Consider the following 23,239-nt stretch of genomic DNA (forward strand, 5'->3'; position numbering starts at 1 on the left):
ACATTTTATGATTTTTCTCTTCTCTATAATTTCTTGGTGATTCCTAAAGAACACAGGGAATGTTAATATCTTACAAGAGTGTCCCTTCACGTATCCTTTTTTTTTTCAGTTAAATTCCTTTTATGTAGATAAAAATAAACTACACTACTATTTGCAGGAACTAAACTTTATTAAACCTTGACAACTGAAGTTATAAACCTAAATTATTATTGTTAAAGTGATAAATAAAATTCATCCTCTAATTTTAGATTTCATATATATATGAGTAAATCTTTGCAAGATAAATAAAAGTAGTTCTTGTCAAAAATATTTTTGTGTAAATTAAAAGTTATCATTCCTGAAAGAGGTGAATTTGAGAATGTAGTCACAACTACAAAATGCTTACCAGTGTTTGTTTAGAACCCATTTTATTTTATTAGAGACAGCAACAGTAACTTTGCCAACAGAAAGTATGTATGCTTTCAACACAAGTTTTCTTTTCCCCACTGCAAGTGCTTTGGACCCCAGGTTATAAATCCAGATGGGAAGAAACATCCAGTCACCAACAATTCATTTTAAGTTCCTGTTCAATAAGATGAGAGCTTCTACTGAGAGGAAGAGAGTTCTTCCTGGTTGTCTCTGTGTTTATTTCAGTGCTCCAAAGAACTCAGTACTCTAGGTAGCTGTGGCCTGGTCATGTCAGGCAGCGGGACAAGAGTTGATGCTCACAGCACCGCTGACCAAGGCTGCTTTACTGAAACTGACAGGGCGCCCATCAATCACAAAGTGGCGGATACAACCGGTGAAGGGTTTGCCTGGGGCCAAGTGTGGTGTCAGTAGAGACTCTGAAAAGAGAAAGAAATAAAAATTGGAATGGAGTTCATTTTGATAAGCATTTTATATGATCATATGCACATAAATATTGAGCCCTTGTGATCCTCTCAAGAATATCCTCTGTTGTTCTCACTGTGCAAATGTTTAGAGCTCTATTTAATTAGTCATGTCCAAATGTAATTTTTTTTTCATGTATAAAGCAGTTTCTTTACTGAAACACATTTTAAATGGTTTTTCCAATTTAGCAAACTGAGGTGGGATAAAAATTGGAAGGTCTACAAAATTCAGTGGATTAATATCTTCCACATAAGCTCTGCATGATCACATTTAGATAAAAAGATAAAATGTCTATTCAAAGTGCAAGTTTAAAACAAGTAGATATACTCATTTCCTTACTTATGTAACTGTAACCCTGTATATCACCTTTACAATTAAATGAATAAAATTTTAAAATCCTCTTGTTTATTTTAGAGTTTAGGGCTCTGTTTAACAGTTGGACCAGTCACAGACTGGGTAATTTGAACAACAGAAATATATTTTCTCATAATTCTGTAGGATAGAATTTAGGGAGCAGGTGCTGACAACTTTAATTTCTCCTCAGGCCTCTCTCCTTGCTTTGTGTCTTTTTTGTTGTTGTTGGTGGTGGTCATGGGGCTTGAACTCTAATTTTTTTGTCTTTTACTATCCACTGGGTTTACTTGTAGATTTATAAGCACATTCTAATTATTACAAATAAGGGAAACCATGCAACCTTTGTTCTATCGGTCTGGCTTATGTGGCTTAATATAATGTTTTCCAAGTCTTTCCATTTCCATATGAATGGGGCAATATTATTCTCTCTGATGGAAGCATAGAATTCCATTGTATATATATATATATATATATATATACTACATTTTCTTGATCCATTTATCCATCGAAGGTCATCTGGGTTGATTCCATATCTTAGCTATAGTAAACAATACTGCAACGGACATGGTTGTGTTGGGTGGCTTTAGTGTGGCCTGGTTTGTGGTCAATTTGATAAACACCCAGGAGTGGGATTTCTGGGTCATAGGGAAGCTTTCCAAGAAATGGGAAGAAGAGATTTTTTTGTTGTGTTTGCAATTCTTTTTTCCCCCTTTGTTTTATTCCCTTTTGTTTCTATATTTGATTTCTGTACCCTTTGTCTTGTATATAAGTCTATCTGATTTGGGGAGTGGAAGGGAAATCACATAAACTGTGGGACAATGGGTGAATCAATTCAGCAGTGATACTCACTAGACACTATGTTGGAGATGAACTATATAACGTGGTGGGAGGAGGAGGGTCATGAGGGAAAATACTGTGTGACACTGCTCAAAAAGAAATGTACTCATTACCTGATTATGTAACTAACTACTATGTATGCCATGTTTACATAAAAAATTTGGAATGGAGGCATTCCAATACCAAATATTGGCACCAAGTTAAAAAGCATATAATTGCACTGGGCACTGGTGGCTCATGTCTGTGATCCTAGCTACTCAGGAAGCCTGAGATTTGAGGATTGTGGCTCAAAGCCAACCCAGGCAGAAAAGTCCCTGTGAGATTCTTATCTCCTACTGACCATGCAAAAACCAGAAGTGACACAGTTGTTCAAGTGGTAGAGTGCTAGCTTTCAGCATCAAGAGGCTCAGGGACAATGCCCAAGACCCAAGTTCAAGCTCTACAACTGACAAAAAAAACTCTAATTGCTCATAAGTTTTCACAAATCAGCAATGGAATATAGCTTTAATTGACTCAGGAACATCATCTGCTTTTCTTTCTTTCTTTATCCTGAGGTAAGTGTCTCATGGACTTTCCTGCTCAGATTGACTTCAAACCTGGATCCTCAGAGCTCAGTTTCCTGAGTAGCTAGGATTATAGGCATGAACCACTGGTATAGGTCTATCATCTGCTTTTGAAGTAATATGCACATGATCATTTAAATGATTCACAGTGTTTTCTATGATCAGGTGTCTTTGTAGAGTTAAATTTTAGTTGCCTTTTAGGGCTAAAATTTGCTACTTACATGTAAAGGCACAATTAATTTCACACAGGCCTCACCTATTTCCTGTGTTTTGCTGAGAAGGGAGAAAGACATTTCAGTTTCTATTTAATTAGTATTATTACCCTTCAGCCTCTATATTTTGCCAAGCTCATAGAATAGAATGAGAAAATAATGAATCCACATAAACTAAAGTTTAATTTTCTGAGCTCAGGGCTTCAGAGTTGCAAATAGGGAAGTTACAACTGGCATAGTGTTTGTGTGAGCACAGGTGGCCTGTAATATGCCAGGGGGACTTTCTCCCCTTATTGTAATTAGAAGAGGAAGAAGCCTTATGTTTATTAATTGTGCCGATACAATGAAATGTGTTGGGATGATAGAAGTAATATAATTGAAATCAGTTTAGAGAGCTTAGAAATATTGTGAAATTAAAATCCATTTAGTCAAATCTGCTATTGTATACAAACAGCTCTGTGAGTAGTAGCAGATAAAAGAAATAAAACACTTAGAAATCAGTAACTCAGAAAGAGAAAACAAGACAGCAAATTAAACATCCTCAAGCAGCTGTAACTTTCTCAGTAGTGGTGAGTAAGAGTGCAGAAGTTGAGTACTGAAAATAAATTATTGCAATAGCATTTAATACTCAGAATGATCGATAGTCAAAGTTTTAGACTTGGAAGGGGCTTGAGCAGTTGTTCCCTTTATATGTCTCTAAATTAGGATGACTAAAAAATTAATAGGGAAGATTCTAAGGAATGGGAACCTCGAAAGCTCTTGCCCACAACCAGAGACTAGATTAAGAACATGGACTTTGATTCTATCCTGTGGCTCATAGAGGAAAGAATTTGTACACTAGTTATAGTCTGTACAATTCATCACAAGACATAAATAATTGACTGACAGAATCAATTAAGAGAGAATGTTTCTCAGGTTGAAGGTTTGACTTCATATAAAACTATAGAATTTTCATTAGAGAAATAGTTGGTTAAATCGGTGTATGGGCTCATAAGCTTAAAAATTCTTTTAACTTTAAACATTTAAATTTCATAGAACTAAGTGGTCTTTTGTTGGTGTAATAGTCCTATGTATTAGCTCTTAACAATAGAAATAATGAACCGCTGAGTGGGGTTGGGAGAGATAGGGGAGAATGATGAAAGGGATGACATTGATCAAGATGCATTGTACTAACTGACATGGTGAGTTGAAATGCTTTTGTATAACCACTTAAGGATAATAAGTAAATGAGGAAGTAAATAAAAAATAAATAAGAAAAAGAAAAGTCACTACAGCTCTGAGTGGGACAAGTGGCTACTATCCCAGGAGTTTTAGTATGGTATTTATTTTTCTTAATGCCCTTATTGCTGATGTGATTTTAATGGAATCAGTCTCAAATAGTTCAAAATGACATAATTAATTACATTCAGCTTAAGTTATAATTGCTTATGTTGTATGCTTGCTGATATGATTCTGAGATGGAATTAAAAGCTGCAGTGGTATAGTGGGTTGGTAATTAGGTCCCCTAGCCTACTAGTTTCTGCAGGTTGTGTCATTAACTAAGTTTGGTATTCACTATATGATTCTGATAGGCTGAGTGGCTTTAGGTACATCTCTTAGTAAGTTTAATGATATAGTGCTAGAATCAGGCTGTAAAAACAGACCAAAAAACCCAAAGAGAAACATTAGTGTGATATGGTGTGTGACTTGTAAAGGGAGGAACCACAACACTAACTTCATTAGAGGGTCATGATTGTTATGCCCAACTCCAGGAGCCTAGCACAGTGCTGGGGTTGTGAATGCAGGCAGAGTCCCTGCCTGCAAGGAGTGTACTGTTGAGCCTTAATCACATTCTGTGATAAGTAAATAGACACTATTATCACCCTAGGGTAAATAGACACCCTAGGGTAAATGGCTTAAGCAAAAGTCTTAGCAGAGTTTTCAAGGGAAATTCAAATTGGAAGAAGTTGTTTCTTGAAAAGCTACTAGAGGAAAAGGAGAACAATATTTTGTTCCAGAAACTGAAGCCTGGAGCACTAGTGCAACAAAGAAAGCATCACTGAACATTAAAAGACGTGTCAAAATGTATAGGGAGGTCTCAGGGGTGAGAGGAAGGAAGGGACAGATGATCAAGGGCCTTCAGGATGATGTGGAATTTGATCCTATGGGCTCTTTAAAAATATGTTAAACTATGTTAAAATATGTGCTCCTAGGAAGGAAGCAGTTTGTAGAAATATAAGCACTGATGTAAAACAATTTTTATACTGCACCTTCATTAAATGCGGTGGTGGCTTTTGTTTGAGTCTCGTTCAGAACTAAAGCCTGAGGCAAGCAGAAAGAGCAGAGCAGCTCTGGGAGTCAGTAGGAGGAAGTAAAAGAGAAGAAGATTCTTTATAAGAATTTTTTTTTTTTTTTTTTTTGGCCAGTCCTGGGCCTTTGGACTCAGGGGCCTGAGCACCAGCCCTGGCTTCTTCCCGCTCAAGGCTAACACTCTGCCACCTGAGCCACAGCGCCCCTTCTGGCCGTTTTCCATATATGTGGTGCTGGGGAATCGAACCGAGAGCTTCATGTGTAGAAGGCAAGCACTCTTGCCACTAGGCCATATTCCCAGCTCCCTATAAAAATCTTAAATGTAACTTTTGATCACAAATTACTGTCATTGTCAATACTGGTATTTGAAAAAATAATAATTAGGACTATTTTGAAAGGACGCAAGGTGAGATGCTTCATTTATCTATGCCTTTTCTTTCTCTTGAGGTATCAACTACCTTTACACTGGAAGGTCTAGATCAAGTGAGGAGATGATTAAAATTCCAGATCCAAAAACACAGATATGTCCTTCTTTTATTTTTCTCCTAGTTATTTCATCTTTCCAAGTTAGTGAAATACATAAAAACAATTATGTTTCGGCTAAGGTTATGGTTAGAAGTTAAAAAAGAGTGTGTGTGTGTGTGTGTGTGTGTGTGTGTGTGTGTATGTGTGTGTGTGTGTGTAATCATGCATGCATGTGGGGGTTAACATAGGGTCTGTAAATGTGCTCAGCACCCTCTTGGATCATATATCCAGCATTCTTGGCAGATGAGGCAGTGATGTTGCAGATGATGTTTATGGATTGCAGCTGGATTGAACCTCTCAGGGAATGTGCAATATATGAGAACCACATGCAGCTGTTTTCACAATTAAAACTAAGTGAGACAGAGAATGATGTATTCTTTCCTATTAAGAGCAGGGAGCAATTATCAGCAAACTTTGAATCCTCCTATCCCTCAACTCCTAGAGCAGTATTAGTAAGTACATTTTCATAGGGTATTTGGTAGTGTATATATGGAGGATATTTACAAGGAAGAGAGAAAAACTAGCAAGAATGGTGAGATAGGAGTAATATGCTGGTTAGAATGCTAGTTCTTATTTGTTGCTTGGATAAGGAGTCATCATTTTCAATATGCTTTTTCATATATCTTTTTTTGTGGGGCTGGGAACTGAAAGGCCTTGATGCCTTTTTTTCTTATAAGGGACATTTTATATATAAACTCTTTTGAGTTATTAGGTAAATTATGAAAGCCTATGGGTCAGTTCTTCACATCACAGTAACAGTTATGAGAATGTACTGGTTTTTGGGATTTGGAAGTGTCTCTGTTAAGCTTACCTGGAACACCTCCAACAAACACAGGCTCCCTATGATCAGCTGACTTCGGATTCAGCGGTCCAACCACATGGTTTACTTCAGAGTCTACATCCAACTGAACCACATTTGAATCTCTAATAACTGAAATACAGTGTGAAAACTGGTCATGAGAGGCAAATGCATGATTAATTTTCACATGGAAGTGATTGGTTAATCACAACAACGATAAATTCTACAAGAAACCTCATGCTTCTATGTCGTGGAAACATCTACAATGTCTAGCCACATCTAACTGAGCAAATACTGGAACATTTTCCTTTGAAAAGGAGAATATTTAGACTATGCCAGAGCTGCCTTGTAGCTTTACCAGTTATGCATTACTCAAACAACTCCCCAGCACTACTTGGCAGCATGTGTAGTTTCAGATCACACATGGATTCAACATACACACTTAGTAAAATAACACCTGATTCTCTTTTCTTGGCTGCCTTTAAACTGCCATTTATCATCTGTCATATAAGTCATAAAGTCCTGCTAGTCCCTTACCCCTCCCCCTCCAGGTGTGTGTGTGTGTGTGTGTGTGTGTGTGTGTGTGTGTGTGTGTTAGACTCATTTTATAAAGGAAACTCAGAACACTGGATTTTTCTTACCTGTAATTCTGTGCCATCTACCATCACAGAGACTCTGCTTGGGTGTTACTGAGGTAGAAAAGTCTCTGACACCATTGTTGACTTTTACTATGACCTGTCAAAAAACAGAGCACACTATGTAGTGCAGCATGATAAAGTTAACTTTCTTAAATAGTTTACCACAGAGAAACAATACCTTAAACAAATATATCTAAACCTGATTACAATTTGAACACAAGAGGTCAGTCTTTAATAGGAGATAGAAATAGTTTATTCTGGGTATGCTTCTTGCAAAGACAATGATATATATTAGGAAGAAAATGAGAAGAATGGTAAATATAACAGAAGAATGCCATTGATTTCTAAAGGTAAGTGTGGTAAGCAAAGCTAGCTAAAATATTGATAAGAATCTTACTTTTTGCCTCAGTTTCCACATTTGTAAAATTAAAAGCAGTAATATTACCTATGTTCTAGAGATATTGGGAGGACTAATTAAGTATTATTGTTATTGTTATTAGTTTATTTTTGAGGGGCTGGGATTCCAACTCAGGGTCTTGGGCATGGTTTTATTATTTAGTTGTTTATTATGTTTATGTTTGAGGTGTAATGTAAATGTATAGTTTCCTTAATATCTATTTAACTACATTATGAATATTCTTTGGTAATATTTTAGTGTGAAAGTTATGTTCAAATTATACTGAATTAGTACATTTCTGATACTTTAAAATAACATTTATGCACAAGTACATATGTATGCATGTCTTTGATAAACATACATTATAGTTGGATGAGTTTTGCATTTGTTGATTTTGATAATTAGGTATGTTTTTACTTCCATTTGCGTGATAAGTTTTGTTACAAGTTTTTAGAAAGTTACTATTGGCTGTCTTTTTCTTTTTTATTTCTTAGTAATACTGGCATGTTTTCATGGTTTCTCTAATCAAACAATTTCCAGTGTATAGATATGAATGCAAATATTCCCTACATTTAAATTTCATGCTACAGCTTTCCTATTTTTCCAGCTAGAAAGATTGATGAAATAATTTTGTGAACTAAATCAGCTTTAGATCATAATCCAAGGTTTGATGAAACACACCAATAAATCATATTTTAAGACTGACCTGCCCATTTTTCATGTGGATATTTAGGTATTCCCCATTGACACTGTGGCCATGGACAAGGGTTCCAGAACTGCTTCTGGGACGAACTTCAAATGCAATTTCAAACTTCAAGCCAATGTTGAAGGACTCATCTGTGGACAGAAATACCATATGCTCTCAAAACAGCAAAGTAAAATTTTGCAACTATGGGGTGATTTTGTAATTACATCGATTTTTTTTGTATCTAGTTTCAAAAGTTGGATGCATTTCTCAGTGGGAAAGTTAGAAAGTGCCATTTTCAATGTCTAACTCAGATGGGAAGCACTGTGGGAGACTAAGCTAACTAACCCTTTATTCTTGTTGTGGTATAGAAGGTGGGACAAGAAGCTAAAAATATTGTCTGTGCTTGGAGGGTTCAGGGGAGGAGAAGTGAGTTCCAGCTAGCATACTTTACTATTTCAAGATAGAGAATGAGAACAGGGCAATCTGGACAGAAGATCAAGTTTGAATCCTGGGGTGGAGGCTGTAATCCTTAGAGAGCCCGGTGAAGGCCAGTGAGTCACTTTCTTAACCATGGAAGGATGGTGCTACACAGGGAGAAGGAAGAATGATGGGAACCACACTGAAAGGGCTCCGTGCTCAACTGCAGAAGTTAGACTTTATTTGTGGCCATTGAAGAAGGAGATGACTTGATCAGATGGGTATTAGTAAAATAATCCTTAAACAAATCGCTAACTAGTGACAGTGCTGACAAGCATTTCAGTGAAAAAAGTAAGAGCAGCAAAAGTATTTAGAGCTGTTGTTATTGTGGTGACTCAAGACAGTGTTTTTTGGTTTTCATTCCAAGATGTTCATTGCAGACCTGTGGGATTAAAAGAAAGGTAGGTGTGTGTGTGTGTGTGTGTGTGTGTGTGTGTGTGTGTGTGTGTGTGTGTGTGTGTGTTTTGCTGGTCCTGGGGCTTGAGTTCAGGATCTGAACACTAGTCCCTGAGATTTTTTTGTTCACAGCTAGTACTCTACCACTTTAGCCACAGCTTTACCCCCAGCTTTTTTTTTTTTTTTCTGTTTATTTGGAGATAACGATTCTCATGGACTTTCCTTCCCTGGCTGGCTTTGAACCATGATCCTCAGATCTCAGCCTCCTGAGTAGCTAGAATTACAGGTGTGAAGAACCAGCACCCAGATGACCTGTGTATCTTAATTGTGTTTATACTTTACCATTTTTCCTGCTGTTAATGTCCATGTAATCGAACATCAATTGTACAGGTGCTTATGCATTTGAAACGGTTAGAGTTATACTACTAAACCTCACAGATGGAATAAGAAGTAAATATATAGATGATTTAGTAGGAAAAAACAGGTGGAGAAGAAAAGGAAAGCAAAATCATGAGCTAGACTGGGAAGGAGATTACCTCCGGCTACTCTATTGGACATGAATGGTTAAGGAAGTATACAGTTTCATTGAAATTTCTTTATTTGGGGATGTACCTAAGTGCCTAAAGATCAGAGAGCATCTGTTCTCTTACCCTTTTCCTATCCTCATTCCTAGTTCCTATCCTGGTGCTTTTCTCACCTCTACTAGTTGGGCTCTAGAATGTGTGTTGGAATGGATCAGATGGTAGTTGTCTGTAGTTTGCTAGGATTTTATTTGTTTGTAGAACTATTAGAGTCCATCATCTTCCATAGAGATTGCCATATCAGAGGCATACAATTGTTGAGTGAGAAATTGAGTAATACTGAAGAAGAATAAAAATCCAGAAATAAGATCCCTGAAGGATAGTATTGTCAGATAGGGTTGTATGGCAGATATTTCCTTAAGTAGGGACAACAGGTGTCCTGCTAAAAGGGAGCACAGGAAGAGGGAGAGGAACAAGAGGGCCAAGAGTCAACATAGGCCAGACCACACATGGGACAGTAAGTTCTAGAGCCATGACTGTGTGTACCTTGAAGTTTGGCAGCTGTGGAGAAGCTCTAGTCAGGGCGAGCAAACAGGGATGGGAACCACACATTTGCTCTGAGCAGTGAAGGCTGAACATAAGGATCCTTAGGGAAAGAAGGTCATGTGATCAAAGTGAGTGACATTTTTAAGTTTTCAATTGGAACCCAGGATTCCCTATAAGCCGTCTCCAGCTAAAGAGCATTTCATGGTTCATGTGCTCAATACAAGTCGTTATCTTAGTCTTTTTTTTTTTTTGTTGTTGTTGTTGCTGTAACAGAATACCAAAGGCTGAGTGGTTTATAAAGAGAAAGGAGTTTATTTGGCTCACAGCTCTGGAGGCTGAAAAGGATAGGAGCCTGGTGTACTGGCATCCAGTGATGGTCACATTACAGGCAAGTGAATAGGTGGGCAAGAGAGTGAGAACAGGAGGGGAGGTGCCAGCTTTCTTTTTAAGAAACCTACTCTGGCAATCATCAAGCTGGTCCCCCTGCAAAGTGAGGACTAATTCCTGTGAGAAAAAAACATGAATCCTTCTTAATGGTTTCATCATCCATTAAGGGCCGCAACATCTTTCAATGCTGTTACATTGGGAAATAATTTTCAACCCTAGTTTAAATGGTGGCAATCCCTATTGAAATCACAGCAATCAACATTACCTAGAACCACATATCCTCCTTCTGTTGAAAAGTAAGTGCCAGTCTCCATGGGACCTTCAAAGCAAGGGGTCACACTGAATGTTTGAGAGGCAGAGGTGATGGAGGCCCCATTCAGCTGGAGATTGCTGAGACAGCCACTGAAACTGTAGACTGAGTTAATCTGAAAGAAGAAAACATTTCTTAAAAATCCACATTCTCAGCACATACATGGAAGCAAAATGAGAGGGGCTGAGTCTGAAGAAAAACCAAGTAGTTCATTATCTATTTATTTTAGCTCTGAGTTATCAAGACTTTTCCAGGAGGTTGTTTTTTAACTAGCCCTCTGAAGCTAGAACTTTGCATTTGACAATATCAGCTTGTATAATTAAGCGATGAAAAAATTTCCATAGACAGTGACAAAATAAATTGCAGCTGCAGGCTGCAAATTGAGTATTAGAAGTATTTTAGTGTGCTGGGGATATGGCCTAGTGGCAAGAGTGCCTGCCTTATATACATGAGGCCCTGGGTTCGATTCCCCAGCACCACATATACAGAAAATGGCCAGAAGTGGCGCTGTGGCTCAAGTGGCTGAGTGCTAGCCTTGAGCAAAAAGAAGCCAGGGACAGTGATCAGGCCCTGAGTCCAAGCCCAGGACTGGCCAAAAAAAAAAAAAAAAAAAAAAAAAGAAGTATTTTAGTTCATTTTTCTTCAAGAATAACAGCTAGAGCTGGGTGCTATTGGCTCATGTCTATAATATTAGCTACTTAGGAGGCTGAGATCTGAGTATCATGTTTCAAAGCCAGCTCAGTCAGGAAAGTCTGTGAGATTCTTATCTCCAGTTAACCACCAGAAAACCAGATGTGGCGATGTGGCTTAAAGTAGAACTCAAGGATAGCACTCAGGCCCTGAGTTCAAGTCTCTTGACTGACAAAAAAAAAAAAAAAAAGAATAACAGCTAGGCCCTTGACATGAATGCTGATGAGAGCTGGCAAAGTTCTTAAATCTCTAATAACTAACTAAACAGTAGAAAGCTTGTATTTCTGGCCTTAGCTGTTGCTGTAGTAGAATTTATCACACTTCAGGACATAAAACGTGGGCCATATTGGATAACTGATTTCATTTTGTGTTTGGAAATCTTTTAAAATTAGATTTCAAACGTAATTCTTTTTTAATTACTATGTGAATGACTATTTTTGCTTTATTTATGTTAGTGGATTTTAGAAGTGTATTATTAATACTTTGTGTTACAATCAAATACATATTAGTGTAAAAAGAAACTTTAGTCCATTGAGGCATTACTTTTATTGCTAAATATTTTTAAAAGTTGACATAAAATGATTTTTCTTACTACAGTCTCACTTCTCTTCCAGGGTACTTGCAGTCCTTAAGTAAATTTATAATATTTATACCTTTATATATTTTACCCTACTAACTATGAATGTAAAAGAAACACAAATATAATTGAATTTATGGGATGATTTGAAACATTACATTTTTAACTCAACAATCTAATGGAATATTTGTTTTCTGGTGTTGATATCTGCTTAAATTGAAACTATAGATACTTTTAGAACAAGTGAGATCTCCTAGAGCAGTGACTTTTCATGATAATTTATGCTTCAGAAACATTATTCCCTTTTACCTCTATCTTGAAATCAAAAGAGGGCTAGTGACTTTGTAATGCCTCAGGGCAGACAGATAGCCTGCAGGTAATACTTACTATGATGTCTTATCTCTAGTAAAACTACAATTTTACTTTTGCTAGTTTCTTAAACTGTAAAACCAGGCCTGGGTTAAGTGGTATTTTGGTTGTATAGTTGAATGGTTTCACCTTGTCATGCTTGGTTTACCTGGACATTTTTCACAGCTCTTCCAGGAGCCACTCCTCCCAAATAAATCGGACCTTTGATTTTCCAGGCAGCTCTAGTGGGAGGAAGATTTTCTTCCAGGACTCTCAGACCATCTATGACCAGCCGGCCACTGCTCTTTTCTCGAACAAATATCACCTGGATGAAGGGAAAGGAAATAGTACATTTTGGGGACTTTCCAATATTGGGGAACAGACCATGTTCTCTCCTCCTCCCAATCATGTGATTGCAATGCTGTTAGAATGAACCAGTTCATCCAATGTGCTTCCATCTCTGAAAGTCAGAGGCAATGTCTCTTCTTCTGCCTAGTAAACCTCTGGCAAAGAAATGGCAGGAACATCAGAAATCCTGTCCTTTGTTGTAAATAATCACTAGGCCAACTTTGCTATGTTTAGATACTGGTATGTTTTTCTGGCTCACTTTGCATTTTCCCCATGCAATTTATGACCTTTAAAAAGAATGATTTAATGCTACAGTATATTTTCTAAATTCAGTTTATATTTAGCAAGGTTCTTTATGAAGCTCTTCCTGTTGCCAGCTTGATTACTTGGAATATGGAGGTGCTTCCTTTGTAATAGCCCATTTTCCTAACTAATTCACTCAATTTGTATCTCCCACAGCATAAACTCAAGATAGTTAATAATAGCTGAAAAATTAAGAGTCTATAAATCATTAGAAACCAAACTTCCATTTATGTTCAGTTACTTTGGCTCATGATCCTTTATTAAAATGGTTATGTGACTTCTGGGAAGATGGCAGAGGAGCAGCAGAGCCCTAGCTAAGCTCCCTCTGACATCACAGTTTTCCCACTCCAGAGACACTTTTACTCCTAGAAAGACAGCCCAAGTTAGTTATAACAGTACAGGGATTCTGGACAGGAAGGAAAAATCGACTTTGTTGGCCTGAAAACACAGATTTGAGCTCCAGGCAGAGACTCGCCACCACACCAGTGCCGGCGCCGGCACAGCACCCTGCACTCCACACACCTAAACCACACCAGCGGTGACCAGGGAGAAATCCTCCAGATGGTGGCAGACACACGCAGATCGCAGGCTGAGCACTGATGGGCCGAAATAGCAGAGAAAGCGTGAGTACCCCACAAAAGACAATCTCACTCGCGCCCACAGAGCAGCTCCTTGAAGTTAGCCCTTCCTCCACCGCCAGAGTAAAGCACCACCTTTGACAATGGCATAGGGCCAGACTAGACTGGAACTAAAGCGGGCCTGGGGAAAGCAAGGACAAAATGGCCATCTTTGAAAAGGGCAAGAGGGACCAATCAGTGAGAGCCAACTCCACCCAGGAGAAAGCCCCCTGCCCAGGAGGGAGGCTTGTCCTGGGCTGTGGCTCACACAATCCTGTGAACTCAGCCAGAGGTGCCCCGCCCTGCCCACCGGAATTTCTAAATTAAAACCGAAAGCAGTGAGCAGTTACTGGCGGCACAGAGCAACCAGACAGGAGAACAAACAGTTCCCAAGAAAGATAAACAGTACCGTCACAGAGAAAGCCCAATTCTCAGCCCTAAACAGAGCTGAATTCCATAGCCAGCTCTGCCCAGGAGGCTGCCCAGCCCAGGAGGGAGGAACCTCTCCCAGGCAAGTGTCTCTCAGCCAGGTAAACCAGGCCAGAGGTGCCCCGCCCTGCTGAGTCCACAGCCTATTCAAAGCCAGGCGTTAAAGGCAGCAGCCCCACAGAAGACGGGAGGAGCCACGGTTCCCAAGACTGTTCACCTGCCCTATCTACAGTGGACACCCAAGGCCTACCTGCTAGCTGTGTGAACCATAGAGCCCCAGGATTTCACTAACAGGGGAGGAGGGTCAGAACAGATCCACCCCCTGCAAACTGAAAGCAAGTCAAACCAGCCAAGCAGCAAAATAGACTGCAGACTATCTCAAGGAAACCAGAGACTGTAAAAAGCCCACCCAAACAAGGAAGACTCCATTTTTTTTTTCTTTTCAAAATATTTTTTAAGCTTTTTTTTTTCTTTTTCATTTCTGAAACATCATTGGTTGTTTGGTTCTCCATTTTTACCTGTTTGTTTTATCAAGTTTTTTTGGGGGGGGGTGGTTGTTCATTTTACTGTTTTTTTTTCTTTTTTTAAAATAACTTTTCTCTGTTTTGTGAATTTGTCTTCCAGTATTTTTTCTTTATTTCTCTCTTCACATTCTTTTTCTTTAAAAAGTTTACTTTCCTATGAATAACACCTCTACTGTTTTCTGCTAACACTCCATTGACTATCATTTAAACCTTGTTCTTTCTACTTATTCTACTCTTCTCCACATTTCCACGTCACTGAAACTAAACCAAATCATCACCTGCCCCCCCACTTTACTCTATTCTCTTTACTATCTCTAAATTACCATCCTGACTTACTTCCAGGACCTCCAGATTCCATTGACCCCAGGTTATTGGATAGAGGGAATTTCTGCTCAAACAGAGTGAATCAAAGGGGTTCAAAGACAAAGCCATACAGTCCACAAAAACTTAATATAACAACAAAAATTGCTTATAGGGTTGTAACAGTAAATAAGTAATTACTGAATACAGGGCTCAGGAGTGGTTGTTATATCAAAATTGTATTCTTTAGGAACACCAAATCAAATTTTATATACAGGAATACAAGGTATCTGTATATAATTGTGAACTTCTAAGATTTACACAACAGTGCTTGGTAAGGTCTGCTTTGGGTCTTAAACAGTGATCACAAGTGCTTTTAGATTGGCATTCCCAATCCAAATGGGCAGAAGAAACACAAGAAAGATGGCAAACAATGGAGTCTCATCTCCTACTCAAAACAAGCAGGAAGCAGAGCAGTCAATTAAAGACATGGAAGAGAACCCTAAAAATACTCTACAAAGTCTACTGATAAAAATGATAAATGAAAAGTTTGAATCTCTTCAGTCAACTATTCTAGAGCATGAGGAGGCAAAGCAAAAATTAATGGAGAATTTCATGGCCTCCACAAATAGAAAGATAATTGAACAAGAGTCAAACGAAAAGATAGTTACCCAGCTAAAAGATTTGAGAGACAGCACTCAAAACCAAATTAATGAAGTTAATGAAGTAAAGAAGTCCATGCAGGACTTAACATGTAAGTATAGTAAGGACATGGAGATCATCAGGAAAGTCCAGTCAGAAGAAAAAGAGATTCGAAATCAAGTAGCTAGCCTACAGTCCCGACAAACTGAAGCAGAACATCAAATTTCAGGAGCTGAAGATTCCCTAGAATCTATGGAGAAAGATAAAAAATCAATACAAAACCAATCCAATTGACAAAACAGATTGCTCCAGGAGCTTCAAGACACAATCAGGAAGCCCAATTTAAGGCTGATAGGTATTGAGGAAAACCTGGAGAAAGAAGTTAATGGAATAGGCAACCTAGTTAACAGAATATTAGCCGAGAGCTTCCCAAATATCCAGAAGGATAGGCCTATACAGATACAAGAAGCATTTAGAACCCCAAACGGACCAGACCAGAATAGGACATCCCACCGACACATTGTAATCAAAACAGGATCAGTAAAGTCCAAGGAAAGAATTCTTAAAGCTGTTAGGGAGAAAAAAAAATCACATATAAAGGAAAAGAAATAAGAATTACCCCAGACTTCTCAGCAGAGACCATGAAAGCAAGGAGAGCCTGGAATGAGGTATGTCAAACCCTAAATAAAAATAACTACCAACCAAGAATACTGTACCCAGCTAAACTCTCATTCATAGCCAAAGGTCAAATAAAAGTCTTCCACAGTAAGGAAAAACTGAAACAATATATCTCCACCAAACCAGCTTTACAGAAAATCCTCGAAGACGTACTATACAGGGAAAATAATCAAGATCCCAATGCAGACAGAGAAATGAAACCTAACTAGTAAACCAGAATATCAGATCAAGAAATGGGAAGACACAGCTTTTAACAAGACAGGGATAATGAAAGGAACAAATGATCAGCTCTTAATCCTAACTCTCAACATTAATGGACTTAATTCTCCAATCAAATGACATAGGCTCATAAATTGGATCAAAAATCAAGATCCATCTTTCTGCTGCCTCCAAGAGACACATCTATCCAGCAAAAGTAAATATTTTCTAAAAGTGAAAGGCTGGAATCAAATCTATCAAGCAAATGGCCCCCATAAGCAGGCCGGAGTTGCAATCTTAGTATCAGACAAAATTGACTTCAAATTAAAAAAGGTAAGAAGAGACAAAGAGGGTTACTACATACTAGTAAACAGATCTCTCCTACAGGAAGATATAACCATCCTAAATATCTACACACCAAATACAGGAGCACCCAACTTCATCAAACAAACACTACTGACTCTAAAAACAGTCATAGACCCAAACACATTGATAGTTGGGGACTTTAACACTCCACTGTCACCTCCGGACAGATCAACACGCCAAAAACTGAACAAAGAAGCCACAGAACTACACAATTGCATAGACCAACTAGACTGAATCGATATCTACAGAATATTCCACCCAGCAACAACAGCATATACATTCTTCTCAGCAGCACATGGAACATTCTCCAAAATAGATCACATCTTAGGACACAAAGAAAATCTGTACAAATTCAGAAGTATCAAAACCATTCCCTGCATTCTCTCAGACCACAATGGAATAAAATTAGAGCTCAAAGAGCCACCACATAAAATCCTACAATTCATGGAGACTAAACAACACACTGCTGAACCGTCAGTGGGTCATTGAAGAATTAAAATGGAAATTCAAATGTTTATGGAATTCAACCAAGATGAGGACACAAAGTACCAGCTCCTTTGGGACACAGCAAAGGCAGTACTCAGAGGAAAATTTATATCTCTGAGTGCATACATCAACAAACTGGAAAAACAGCAACTCAATAATTTAAGGAAGCACCTTACTTTCCTTGAAAGAGAACAACAAGCCAAACCCCAATCAATAGACAGAAGCAAATAATTAAAATCAAATCAGAATTAAATCAATTAGAGATGAAAAAAAAACATCGAAAAAATCAACAAAACAAAGAGTTGGTTCTTTGAAAAAATCAACAAGATAGACAGACCCCTGGCAAACCTGACCAAAAAGCGAAGGCAGCACACTCAAATAAACAAGATAAGAGATGAAACAGGTAACATCACCACAGAAACAACCAAAATTCAGAACACAATAAGGGACTATTTTGCAAATCTTTATGCCAACAAATTTGAGAACTTGGAAGAAATGGATGATTTCCTAGAAAAATTCATATCCCCAACTCAACTATGAGGATTTAAACCTTCTAAACAGACCCATATCCAGTATTGAAATAGAAATGGCAATAAGTGATCTCTCATCCAAGAAAAGCCCAGGTCCAGATGGATTCACAGCAGAATTCTACAAGGCCTTCAAAACAGAACTCACAGCAATATTTCTCAAACTCTTCAATGAAACTGAAAGAGAACGTTCACTACCAGACTCATTCTATGAAGCCAGTATAACCCTCATCCCAAAACCAGGCAGGGACTCATCATGGAAAGAGGACTATAGACCGATTTCCCTGATGAACATAGACGCAAAAATTCTCAACAAGATTCTGGCCAATCGACTTCAACAGGTCATTAAAAAAATCATACACCATGATCAAACTGGATTCATTCATCTCAGGGATGCAAAGTTGCTTCAATATATGCAAGTCAATTAATGTAATCCACCACATCAACTGGAGCAAAGTAAAGAACCACATGGTTATATCACTTGATGCGGAAACCCAACAATATTTTTTAATGAAATAGAGGAAGCAATCCAGAAATAAAAGACCTAGAATAGCAAAAAGCAGAAAGAACAGTGCTGGAGGAATTACAATACCCAACTTCAAGCTGTATTATAAAGCTATAGTAATAAAAACAGCTTGGTATTGGCACCAGAACAGGCCTGAAGACCAATGGAACAGAATTGAAGACCTAGAAATGAACCCACAGAACTATGCCTGCTTATTCTTTGATAAAGGAGCTAAAACAATAGTTTGGAAGAAAGATAGCCTCTTTAACAAATGGTGCTGGGAAAACTGGCTCAACACATGCAACAAACTAAAACTGGATCCTTATATATCACCCTGCACCAAAATCAAGTCCAAATGGATTAAAGACCACGAAATCAAAACAGACACCCTGAAAACACTAAAGGAAGGAGTAGGAGAAACACTTGGGGTCCTTGGCGCAGGATGGAACTTCCTTAACAAAGACCCAGAAAGGCTACAAAACAAAGAAAGGTTGGACAAATGGGACTGCATCAAACTGCAGAGTTTCTGCAGGGCAAAAGACATAGCTCACAAGATTAACAGAAAGCCCACAGATTGGGAGAAGATCTTTACCGGCCATTCAACGGACAAAGGCCTCATATCTAAAGTATATGCAGAACTAAAAAAATACATTCCTCCAAAACAAAACCGCAAAGAATCAACAGTCCCCTCATCAAGTGGGCTAAAGACTTAAAAAGAGACTTCTCTGATGAGGAAATGAGAATGGCCAAGAGACATATGAAAAAGTACTCTACATTACTGGCCATAAAAGAAATGCAAATCAAAATAACATTGAGATTCCATCTCACCCCAGTAAGAATGTCCTATATCAAGAAAACTAACAATAACAATTGTTAAAGGGGATGTGGCCAAAAGTGAACTCTACTTCATTGCTGGTGGGAATGTAAACTGGTTCAGCCACTATGGAAAGCGGTATGGAGATTCCTCAGAAGGCTAAATACAGAACTTCCCTATGACCCTGCAGCCCCACTTTTGGGTATCTATCCAAAAGACCACAAACAAAATCACAGTAAAGCCACCAGCACAACAATGTTCATCACAGCACAATTTGTCATAGCTAAAATATGGAACCAACCCAGGTGCCCCTCAGTAGATGAATGGATCAGGAAAATGTGGTACATATACACAATGGAATTTTATGCCTCTATCAGAAAGAATGACATTGCCCCATTTGTAAGGAAATGGAAGGACCTGGAAAAAGTATACTAAGTGAAGTGAACCAGACCCAAAGAAACATGGGCTGTATGGTCTCCCTTATAGGGAATAATTAGCACAGGTTTAGGCAAGTCACAGCAGAGGATCACAAGAGCCCAATAGCTATACCCATATGAACACATAAGATGATGCTAAGTGAAATGAACTCCATGTTATGGAAACGATTGTTATAGCACAGTTGTAACTTTCAATGTCCCATGTGTAACCGTAGCTTCTATTATTGATGATCTTCTTGTATCACCTTCCTGTGGTTGTACCTACACTATCTCTGTATTTTATCTGAGTACATTGGAAATCGTGTATACTGGTACTAGAACTAGGAAATTGAAAGGGAATACCAAAATCGAGAAAGAGAAACAACTACAAAAGCAATACTTGCAAAACTGTTTGGTGTAAATGAACTGAACAACTCATGGGTGGGGGAAAGGGAAAAGGGGAGGGGGGAGGGGGAATGAGGGATGAGGTAACAAACAGTACAAGAAATGTATGTAGGGCTGGGGATATGGCCTAGTGGCAAGAATGCCTGCCTTGTATACATGAGGCTCTGGGTTCAATTCCCCAGCACCACATATACAGAAAACGGCTAGAAGTGGCGCTGTAGCTCAAGTGGCAGAGTGCTATCCTTGAGAAAAAAAAAAAAGCCAGGGACAGTGCTCAGGCCCTGAGTCCAAGCCCCAGGACTGGCCAAAAATAAATAAATAAATAAATAAATAAATAAAAATAAATGTATCTAATGCCTAATGTATGAAACTGTAACCTCTCTGTACATCAGTTTGATAATAAAAACTTAAAAAAATGATAATGTGTGAACTGTGGAACTGTGTGTCTTTCAAGATTTTGAGAACAAAGTGTTCTCAGCAGCATAATATTAAAATAGATATTTCTATAGCCACCTTGTGATGGTGGAGCTATTCTCTGCCTTCGACTTACATCATGCCACAAGCCATCATTGTATTTCTCTTGGCTTCTAATCTTCAGTTTCTTGTGGCCAACATTAAACATGAAAACCAAGCGACCATGGGCCAGGAAGAGTGTCATGAAGTCATTCTCTTCTTGATCTGAGACGTAGAAAATCATCCCATGGGAGGAACGAGTTTTGAGACGAATGGAAAATTGAGATCTGGTGAATGAAAAGAAAAAGTTCACCATAAGTAAAATGGGACTAAGGATTATCCTTAATTTCTCAGAATAATATAGTGATGAGGATGAATAAATAGTATATAGTAATAAATGTTAAGCAATAAGGACAAATAAATAAATAGCTTTTCTTATCTATCTTCTAATTGTATTTTAGCATTATTAATGAATATTGGATAAGCATATAACTTTTCTATACATAAGGGGTATATTCCACAATTAAGGAAGTGTTGTTCTAGTTCATGATTTTTATCTTGTATCCCTTTGGAAAAATATGGCTGCAAGTTAGTAAAATTCTACATGTTTAAGATACCTATATGTGCGGACAGCATACTAATGAGTATGCATGTAAAAATCTTAATAGAAGTGTATTACCTAAATTACAGATTAAATTTTTCCCTATAAAAATGAATTGATGAATATTATCACAATAAAATATCCACACAAAAGGGTAGAAATATGTATGTGAAGAAACCTTCCTCTCCTTGGATCCAAATATGGGTAAAGTATATTTCTAGTGCGAATACATCTAAGTTCTTCCTGAAGAACATGAAATACGGATTCTGCTCAAGCAGCCTTCATATCTTAAGGCTTTAGAGGTTCCTCATGAATACACTGTCAACATGAAGGTTTAAAAAAGGTACCTAAGACTTATATATGGATTTTTTGGTATCAAAGCTATAAAATGGATCATCAATACTATCTTTTAAAACAAAACTGTAGTTTTTCTTTTCTGTTTTTGGTACTAGGGACCAAACCCAGGATTTTGCACTTGCTAGGGAAGAGCTTTGCCATTGAGCTACATCCAAGCCCATTCATAACTATTGAATAACTTGAGTTTTGTGAAGTATTGAGAAGAAATGAGAATCTGAGACAGCAGGAGGGCCACAGACATACAAGTGCACTTGTAATTCCAGTGTTGTGCCTTGACCAGCAGGTTGGATGCATTTCACTTACAATCAGAAAGCAGTTTGTTGTAGGAGGCTAGGTGATATAAAAGGTCAGATACAAAGGTCAGAAGATGAGCCATGAAACTTGAGCCACCTTCCCTTCCATAGGTAACTTTTCTTTTTGATTAAATATGGAAAACACCTGGAAGAACGAATTTTGGTATATCTTACATTTGGGAAGAAGTCTGAACATAATTTCTTGGAGAGCAATGATGATGTATTATTTATGTTTGATAATTAGAAAATAAGATTGAAGTGGCACAGGAAGGAAAGATCATAGGACAAAAGATGACATGTGGCAAGCAAGGACAGAGCATGGCATTGGGTCTTTGGGTCATCTGGGTCTCATGTAGTGTGATGTTTTACTTTTCACCAAAGTCTCCTTTTAAGTGTTCAAACTCTTGGCGGCTGTTGGCTGTCCCTCCATATTGATAGGCGTGCTCTATTGCTCTTGGCCTGTTGGAGAGGTGGCAGTGGGAATCTTTGGGAGCATTCTGTTCTAGAAATTTCAGGCCAACAGGATCCCATGAAGGTCCATCTTTAATTTTCTCTCCCTATAAAAATAGGAAATACATGAAATTAAGGAATAAAAATGGTACAATGAAAATTAATTTGTAGTATCCTCACCATAAATAATAGTAAAAAAACAAAATAGTTATTGAGTAGTTTTCATTCAGAAAATAGAAGGCATTCCTCATCTCTCCATCACAAAATAAGTAACTATTTGCTCTTATAAGCAAATGAGAGCAGTAATTACAGTAGTAATAACAAAATCATGACAACAAAGCCTATTAAAAACTCAAAATTCTAGCTTGTGATTGTAAAGCAGAGTTAAATTGAAGCTATAGAGATAACCACGCTAGCATTTAAATTAAGTGAACATCTTAAATAATAATGAAAAAATGGAAAAGCTAGGAATAAGAGAACCCCAAGAGAATCAGTCAACAAAACCCTCATACAGGCATGTACCTGCCTTGATGTGCCATAGCTTCTTGTAGTAGATATTCTTACCTTTTTGGAAAGTAATTAGCCTTAGTCCAGTAATCCTACCTCTTGAATGTATTCTAAAGATTTATTCAGCAATAGAAGATTTATGTGGAAGATTATTTACACACAACTGAAAGTATTGACTAAATGAATTACAATAAATGCATGAAATGGAATATTAGGATGTGATCACAAAAATAAGTTATTATTATCTCAAACCATTAACACAATATTGAAAAATTTTCAACTAGAGGCCATAGTTTTTTCTCCATAGTCATTTAAGCTGTATCTAAATAGGCTATCAACATAGGTCCCATTGGGCAGATGAAAGTTGAATGATTCTAGTAGACACTTCCTATGCTAATGTTTGGGAGAAGAGTAGAGACAGATGGAAAGCTTAAATAAAGTTGTTGAATAATATTGGTGTGGAGGGGACATAAAAAGGGATCAACAGAGGAGGTTAAGCTAACTACCATATACTCATATGTATATGTATATATAATATATCCATATGTAAAATACCATGGGGAAAATGCTTTGTGCAATTAGTATACATTAAAAAA

At 37.8% G+C, this 23,239-nt stretch overlaps 1 protein-coding gene across 3 annotated transcripts in view; it reads right to left on the minus strand.

Annotated features, from left to right (window-relative positions):
• Window positions 1-342: 342 nt before the first annotated feature.
• Lama4 (laminin subunit alpha 4) overlaps window positions 343-23,239 on the minus strand; it is a 145,182-nt gene continuing 122,285 nt past the window's right edge. For 2 of the 3 annotated variants that reach the window (XM_048353934.1, XM_048353932.1), the window contains 8 exons: window positions 22,056-22,243; window positions 20,533-20,722; window positions 12,594-12,749; window positions 10,765-10,924; window positions 8,191-8,321; window positions 7,091-7,184; window positions 6,462-6,581; window positions 343-824 (listed from right to left, as the gene is read on the minus strand). In XM_048353934.1, the coding sequence (XP_048209891.1) occupies window positions 679-824; window positions 6,462-6,581; window positions 7,091-7,184; window positions 8,191-8,321; window positions 10,765-10,924; window positions 12,594-12,749; window positions 20,533-20,722; window positions 22,056-22,243 (1,185 nt within the window). In that variant the 3' untranslated portion in view covers window positions 343-678. The remainder of the gene's footprint in view (window positions 825-6,461; window positions 6,582-7,090; window positions 7,185-8,190; window positions 8,322-10,764; window positions 10,925-12,593; window positions 12,750-20,532; window positions 20,723-22,055; window positions 22,244-23,239) is intronic. The other variant, XM_048353935.1, reaches the window with a different exon arrangement.

The sequence above is a fragment of the Perognathus longimembris genome, chromosome 9 (genome assembly GCF_023159225.1).
Source record: "Perognathus longimembris pacificus isolate PPM17 chromosome 9, ASM2315922v1, whole genome shotgun sequence".
In the NCBI taxonomy this organism is placed as follows: domain Eukaryota; kingdom Metazoa; phylum Chordata; class Mammalia; order Rodentia; family Heteromyidae; genus Perognathus; species Perognathus longimembris.